The 7,735-nt window shown below is 44.4% G+C and overlaps 1 protein-coding gene across 1 annotated transcript; it reads right to left on the bottom strand.

Annotated features, from left to right (window-relative positions):
- Positions 1-743: 743 nt before the first annotated feature.
- Positions 744-7,515, bottom strand: CTLA4 (cytotoxic T-lymphocyte associated protein 4). The gene is made up of 4 exons (XM_036320748.1): positions 7,192-7,515; positions 3,934-4,281; positions 3,370-3,479; positions 744-2,026 (listed from the first exon to the last, which is right to left on the bottom strand). Exons 1-4 carry the CDS (start codon positions 7,298-7,300, stop codon positions 1,922-1,924), a joined length of 672 nt encoding a protein of 223 aa, XP_036176641.1. The 5' UTR covers positions 7,301-7,515; the 3' UTR covers positions 744-1,921.
- Positions 7,516-7,735: the final 220 nt, after the last annotated feature.

Here is a 7,735-nt window from a genome sequence, read left to right as displayed (position 1 = left end):
CTAGGTAACTGCTATTACCATATGTTGAAAGACCTATTCATTTTTGTTTAACAATCTTAATGGAATGTACGGAATACCCACTGTGTGCTGTCTCATTTGTTTGTCAGCACTTGTTGGAGAGAGAGAGAGGAAAGAGATGCCTAAGCAGTGATTCTCAAATTCCTGGCTCCATTGCCCAAGTTTCTGATTCAGTACAGCTGAAGTTAAGCACTTGAATCATCATTTTCAGCAAGTTCATTCAGTTACTGGTGGTCCCTGGCCACACTGAGAAACATTTCACAAGACAAAAACAGGATGTGGAGGTCAAGAATGAGAAACCTTGTGTGGAAACCAAGCAGGCTGAGGCCACAATTGGTTAACCAAGAATCACAGAAGGCTCAGTGGGCCAGGCCTGCTAGCTGATAGTATCACAGGTATGTTTTCCCCACATTTGTGAAATAGTTCATTGGGAAGCTTCAAGGAAAAGTTCTGTTTGTCATGGAAGCAGATCAAAGTGGCTGCAAGGGGCATGGTTTACAACCCTGGAGTTGCCATGACAACTGTAATGGGTGGCCCAGTAGAGTTAAGAAAGCTGTGGGTAAGAAAAAAGAGGTGAAAACCCTGTGCTAAAGAGAGTGCAGTGTGATTTATCAAGAACTGCTATACCTGTGGTAGCCCACTTAATATCTCAAATAGTTGTGAAGAAATCAAAAGCACAGTGGCTGAATTCTTCCAAGAATGGCTTACAGGTAATTGGCTGGTAGATAGCTAACTCATGAAGCATTTGCCCTGTGGGATTTTTTTTCATTTTGTTCCCAGTATTTCTAATATTGGAGACCCCACCTACTGCTGAATGAACCAATCAAAAGCAAATTCAAACACAATACTCAAATTACAAGGAAAATAAGAACTCTGAAAAATGACCACCACAGATTTTATTTAATTAAAAATATTATACATGTTGTTGCATTTTCATGGAAAATATTGAGTTAAAAAAACACCAACAGTGTTAGTTTTCAGAACCCTTAATGCACCCTGTTCTGCTACCTGCTTCTTTGTTCTGTCCATGGCATTAACCGTGTGTATAACTGGAGCTCCCTTGAAGCTCACACCCATAGGACTCCCAGAATGGGCCATTTTCTCAACAGTGGTGTTCTATCAAGTTAACTCTGGTTTCCTTGAAAACCATTAAAAGGAGCTGGCATCAAAGCCCAAAGCACATGTCAACACCAATTCAGCCCAACATGTCCGCAAGAATCTGCTATGACCGTATCCAGTTTCCAGGCTAGTTAGAAGGTGATCTTATATTCTATCTGGTGTATTAGTGTCCTGAGCCCCTTCACCAAGCTTCCCCTGAACTCACGGTGGGAAGACACTGCCATATAGTGTTTATATTCAAACTATCAGCAAGTACACAAAAGCACGTGTAGCCCCCATGCACATTACTATCATATAAAAAATACATATTGGTACAATACAACCCTTGGAATCACCGGCTCAAATATAGCCATGTGAGCATTCTTAAACTATTCATTTAATTATACACTTGCTAGGAAAAATACCACAGCATAAAAACTTAACTTGAAAACATCATTTCAGCTAGAAACGTCTCACATGGAAATCCTTTGCTTTCCCAGGACTGTACCATCCCTTAACTTACTTCCTTGATTCCACATCGTAATGCTGCATCCGCATATTGCTCCCAAGTGATGCTTTTACTAAAATTGGATCTGATGTAACAGAAACATCCTGGCTCTGTTTTTCTGCTCCTTTGCTTTAAATTGTAGTATACCTAATTTGGGTTCTGCATCCAGCTTTACATTAAAGAGAGATGAATCCCCCCAAAGTACACAAATCAATGAAAATAACTGGATAGCAAAAAGGTGGAATTGCCTCAGCCCCTAGAAATCAGAAAATGGTCTTCCTTCTTCGTAATGGTCTCTCAATTGATGGGAATAAAATACGGCTGAAATTGCTTTTCACATTCTGGCTCGGTGGGGGGCATTTTCACATAGACCCCTGTAGTAAGAGGACTTCTTTTCTTTAGCTGCCAAACACAACAAGAAACAGTAGTTACTCTTGAGGAATACAGAAGTCACTTCTAACCATAGTAGGACTCCGCAACTATCGGGTCCCTCCCCTGTTGGAAAATGAATGTTCACAGCATACAGAATTATAAGCCGCAGGAGATTTTCTTGATTGAGCCATTAAAATTCAGTTTAGATAAATAACTCTGTGCTATGAATGCAAAATAGCAATTACTTTTCCCTGACTGAAAGATAGAAGAAAAAGATTTTGAGAAAGCTTCAGAAAAAAAACACCCCAAATGTGTATGGTAAGTGACTGGATGTTGTCTGTGGGGGAACGAGTTTGATAAGAAAATGAACTTTAGTGATTCTGTTTGAGAGCTGTATTTCTCATTTCTCATCCTCATCTACTTTTTATTACTTTCTTTCTGTCCGCATCAGTTCCCAGTTTTTATCATCTAGTAAATTAAGTTCCAGGTCCAGAAGACTATTCTGTGAGGTGATTTGTAGCAAATGAGGTAGGAAGAAACTACCGCAACAGAAGAGATTGAGAGAGGATTTTAGGAGAGAGAGAAAGGGGAGGGGGAGGAAGGGGAAGCAGGGAGAGAAGAAGGCAGGGAGAGAAAGAGAATGGTGGAGGGAGGGAGAGAGGGAGTAGGGAGGAAAGAGAGGGAGAAGTTTGTGACAAAGCCAGCCTTAGGCAGAGGTGGCTGAAAATGACTGTCAGAAAGAAATCCTGATAGGTGGCCAGATTCCATACCTTCTTCTCTTCTACCAACAAATTGTAGTAAATAAAAAAAATTGTGTTTACTTTTGCTGGGCTGGAAGGGAGGTCAAGACTTCCCAAAGTTTCCCAGTTAAGCTGACTGGGAAACAGAGCGCCCTAGAGAGGTGTCATGTGGACAGCTACAGTGTGGACCAAGAAGGCATAGTTGGGTTCACAGAGAGATGGCTTCCTGGTGAGGAAGAGGGACGTTAAGGGAGAGAGTGAAATTCATCCAGATGGATGGCCTTCTCTAGCAGCGTTTGGCTCAACTTAATCTTGTGTTTCAGGGTTATTCACCAAAGCACATTGTCATAAGATAAAGAGCAAAACAACTGCCCCATGTTGTTCAAAAGGTTACTCAAACTGAAACCTTCTTCAGAAGACACAAACATTCGATGTCAAATGCACGCATCTAAAATATTAGTCATCCTGAAACCTCAAAGGCCAATGCCTCGGGTTCTAGCGTCCTCTTTACCACTGTCCTTCGCCTTCCTTACCTATTGCTTCATCTCAAGAAAACGAAAAGCGTCATCTGGTCAGTTGCTATCACTAAAGGTATCCCCATCCAAATTGGTGCGTTGTCAGCATCACACTCACCATTTTGCTCAAAGAAACAGCTGTGATGAGGAAACTGTAAAAAAATAACCCCGAACTAACTGCTGCAAGGATCCAGAGGAGGAAATCGGAATCCGGGCATGGTTCTGGATCTGCAACAGAAAACAAAGCAGAGCCTCCCTGAGCCACTCTTTAAACATTAGGGCTTTACTTCCATTGATAAAAAAACTGAAGAAATTTGAGCTTCTAGACCTTAATAATATTGCTACCCATAGATTAAATCCAACTACTCGGGGCTACTGCCCCAGGAGTGGCATATCAAAGGCATAAGAGAAAACTGAATGATAGTTATCATTTCAGAGTGAGTGTCCCAACATGTCAATGGAAAGAAGACCTTCTCCAGCCCATTTTATTTTATAAACAGAATGCTGTTCGGGTTGCCACCCATACTATCAAAAAGGCTACCAGGTAGTATGCCAGAGAAGTCTTAAAGAGAATTTCCACAATCCTATACATGAACCAGCTGACATTAAGGAGCGAATCTATTTTCATGCAAAGAAGACAGAAGTGCAAAAGGTGTTAGGGCAGTGATATGGCTTTGCTCACCAATGACATAAATCTGGGTTCCATTGCCCATGCCCACATAGTAGGGAGGTGGGTACATGAGCTCCACCTTGCAGATGTAGAGGCCCGTGTCCATGGCCGTCAGCCCTTGGATGGTGAGGTTCACTTTGTTTCCACTGGAAGAACCAACGCAAGTGGAATCATCTAGGAAGGTCAACTCCTTCTCCACCATGTACGTTGTGGCGCAGACTTCAGTCATCTCCCTGCCCACCTTCCGCAGCACTGTCACCCGGACCTCGTCAGCTTTGCCGGAAGATCCATACTCACACACAAAGCTGGCTACACCCCGGCTGCTGGCCAGCACCACTGCAGGCTGGGTCACGTGCATCCCTAACATGGAAAACCCAAAGGAACTCTGTGAACCCATGTTCACCCACCACCAGGCCCAGGTAAAAGCCAGAGAAGATTTATCTTTGATAGGCACCCTCCCGTTAGCTTTCAGTTATTCTCTTCTCCTTAAACCAGCCCATCACCACCCGATATCCCTTCCCTTTTCCAACTTTCCCCCACCCCCACCCCCACCCCCGCCACCTTTCCCTCTATCTCTCAGCTATCTTCCAACTACTCTCCACCAAGGTGTTTCTAATTGGCCCTGGCTGGTTTGGCTCAGTGCATAGAGGACTGAGGACTGACAGGGTGCCTATGTTGGCCCGGGGACTGAAGGGTCCCATTCCGGTCAAGGGCACATGCCTGGGTTGCAAGCTCGATCCCCAGTGTGGGGCATGTAAGAGGCAGCCGGTCAATGATTCTCTCTCGTCATTGATGTTTTTATCTCTCTCTCCCTTTCCCTTCCTCTCTGAAATCAATAAGAATATGTATTTTTAAAGGGTGTTTCTTATTGGGAAATAGTTTTTTAAGGCAGTTGGTTGTGCCAGAAAGAACATGGATGTGACAAACAGAAGACCTGGCTCTTCCATGAAATATATGATTTGTTATGCCTCCCTATGGACTTCACTTTCCCTCACATGTAGGAAAAGGGGAATGGTTAGATAGTATCAGAGTGCCTTCCAACTCTGATATTCTAAGATTATAGTGCAAGTAGAGGAAATATAGTTCAGAGTACTGGAGAAAATTTTGGAGGCTGAAGTAGAGAATATTGCCTTATATCTTTAAAACGTTTGCCTACATTTTCCTGGCCCTATACCTCTATGACCCATGAGTAGCTGCACGTTGGCTCACTGTGTCGGCCACCGCCTTCCCTGACATTATTATCATAGAATGAGGGATGCTGCTAGATGAAGAAAGCCACAGAGCAAGAGGGCACCAGGTCGTTTCCTCTCCAGGCTGAGGCATCCCTGCTGTTAGCTTCTGTGGGCTTTCCCTGCCGCTGCCGCCGCATCTTCCGCCTCCCTCTCTCCTCACTTGAGCATCCTCGCAGGGTGCTCTGCTCTCTTTCTCTCTGGTTTCTACAGGACACGAGAGACCAGCCCTCCAGACAATCACACAAGTGACATCCAAAACTTGGATTGAACCAGCATGTCACTCATTCTGTTCAAACTTTTTTAAAAGATTTTTTATTGGTTTGTGGTTTTTTTTTTTTGAAAGAGAGAGAGGAAGGGAGAGGGAGAGAGAGCAAAACATCGATCAGCTGCCTCCTGCACACCTCTTACTGGGGATCTCTCAACCCGGGCATGTGCCCTGACTGGGAACTGAACCAGCAACCCGTCAGTGCATGCATGGAACAATTCCCAACTAACTGAGCCGCACTGGCCAGTGTTCTGTCCAAACTTTTTGATGCTTGCATAACACTGCAAAAACAAATAATGTAAATAACCTTCATGATCTAATCCTAACCTATCATTCCAGTCTGAGATTCCAGGTCACCTCTTCCTGTGTATACATTACTCTATATTGAAGGTGCTAGTTTTTTCCCCAGGAACTTGTACCGGACAACATCCGTCCTCAGAAGAGACAGCAATATAGCAGCAGCCATTGCCATCGTTAATCCAGCAGCCTTGATTAGACAGTAGTCTCCTTCCTCAGCCCTCATCTTCATCGGTCAGAGATGCCCTCTGAACACCCTCTGCAGGGCTATAACTTGATTACAGAAATTAAGTTCTGCCCTGCATTAAACTTTTTTTGTGTGCACTAATAACACCTCCTCCAGCTTATGCCTGAGAGCAGCCATGACATCCTGCCCGAATGGACACTCAATAATCATTATTGAGTTGACTCTAAGCCTAAAGAAGACCACCCCAGGCAAGCTCCCAATGATCACTACTAAGTCTGGTCACATTCAATTTCCCAGTGGCCACCATGGGAAGATTTCAGTTACAGTTTGAGATAAATGCCCTAAAAGGGAAATTTGAATATTTCTGAGGGTATTTGATCTTTAATGTGAAATAATAAAGGGCATCTGAGTATTTCTAATTCAGTAAAAATTAAATCGGTAGACATCTTTGACTACACTGTGTACAAACTCATGGTTTCTTCGCAAGAAGGTCTAGCGAGAGATACGATGGAAATTCAGTGGGAATGCTCATCATTCTACACCAGGTAACAAACCTGGTTGCAGCCTCTAATGAGCTTTATTTCATCTGAAAACGGGAGAGTCTGCTTCGGAATTCCACAGGTAGCTCAGGTAGTTCTTAAGTGTTTCATGCAGGACTGATGGCTTGCTTCCTTTCTCTGTTTTACAATTTCAAGCTGCTTGCATTCTTAACTTAGCTAAGTAGTTTACAGAGTTGATTCAGAGGACCTTAAAATCCTGAATAAAAGTAAGGCTTAAATTTTAAACAAGCTGGCTAATTGGTTCATACAATTGAATTTGAGGACCTTAAGACCTTGAGTCGGGCAGGGAAGAAACTTTCCATGATTTTCTCCAATTAGTGGTGTGTGTGTGTGTGTGTGAGTGTATGTGTGTGTTTTAAGAGAAATCCTGAGCTTGTCCTGATTCCAGGCTCAGATGTGTTCAGGACTGCGGCTATCTTTTCTCTCTAAAATCGCTTCATTAACTTTACAGTATTTGCCTGCAGTCTTACCGAAGTGCCTGAAAACCCAACTCAAAGGTCCTTCTTCACCCTCTCCCCGGTGCCTGGCTCTGCGAGCCGCCAGCTGCACCTGTGCGTCTGCGCTGCTGCCCGCTGTGCCCTCCCAGCTTGGAGGACACAGAGCTACCCCAGCCTGGAGGCTCCGTGGTACCTGCGGCTTCTGGCTTTGCTAGAAATCACTGCCCGTGACTGCTGAAAGAATTGAAACCCGGGCGGGAGAAACACCTCCTCCACCTCCGTGTTCACTCACCTTTGGAGAAGACAGGGATGAAAAGCAGAGAAAAGAGCGCGGTGCAGGGCCAGGTCCTGCGAGGCAGGCCGCCGGGAGCCCCGCGCCTCTGGAACCCGAAGCCGGCCATGGCGCTGCGGGAGCGGAGCTCGGGCTTCAGGAAGCTGAGCGAAACCTTTCAAGATCCCGAAGCTTTGAAATGTGTTTGAACCCACACAGAATCACGGACTTTATATAGCGGGCTCGTATTGAGGTAGAAGTCTTCCCCATTCAGTACAGGGAGAGGGCATCTGAATAAAAGAAGGCTTTTTGTTTTGGTTTTACGAGAAAGGAAGCCGTGGGTTTAGCTGTTACGTCGAAACATAACCTCAAACACTCAAAGTAAAACTGAACAAAACAAGCCAATCGCTGGATGGAAAAATGCACTCACTTTGAAACTGAAGCTTTTTCTTCGCTTTGAGGATAACTCAGTGGAGACTTGGAAAATTTCCTGGAGTGCAGGACTTCCCCTGGATCCCAGGGGTATCCAATTGTCTAGGCATCTGTTAGCATCCAGCACATTTCA

This window comes from Myotis myotis, unplaced genomic scaffold, assembly GCF_014108235.1.
Source record: "Myotis myotis isolate mMyoMyo1 unplaced genomic scaffold, mMyoMyo1.p scaffold_m19_p_8, whole genome shotgun sequence".
NCBI lineage: Eukaryota > Metazoa > Chordata > Mammalia > Chiroptera > Vespertilionidae > Myotis > Myotis myotis.
The sequence above is the reverse complement of the archived record's forward strand: the minus strand, read 5'-3'. Positions and strand labels throughout refer to the sequence as shown.

Coding starts and splice junctions, on each gene's coding strand:
- CTLA4 (XM_036320748.1), bottom strand. CDS start 7,300: ATGGCCGGCTTCGGGTTCCAGAGGCGCGGGGCTCCCGGCGGCCTGCCT. Junction 3,480..3,933: donor AACCCAGATTTATGTCATTG/GTGAGCAAAGCC, acceptor TTTCTGTTGCAG/ATCCAGAACCATGCCCGGAT. Junction 2,027..3,369: donor CTGTTTCTTTGAGCAAAATG/GTGAGTGTGATG, acceptor TGTGTTTGGCAG/CTAAAGAAAAGAAGTCCTCT.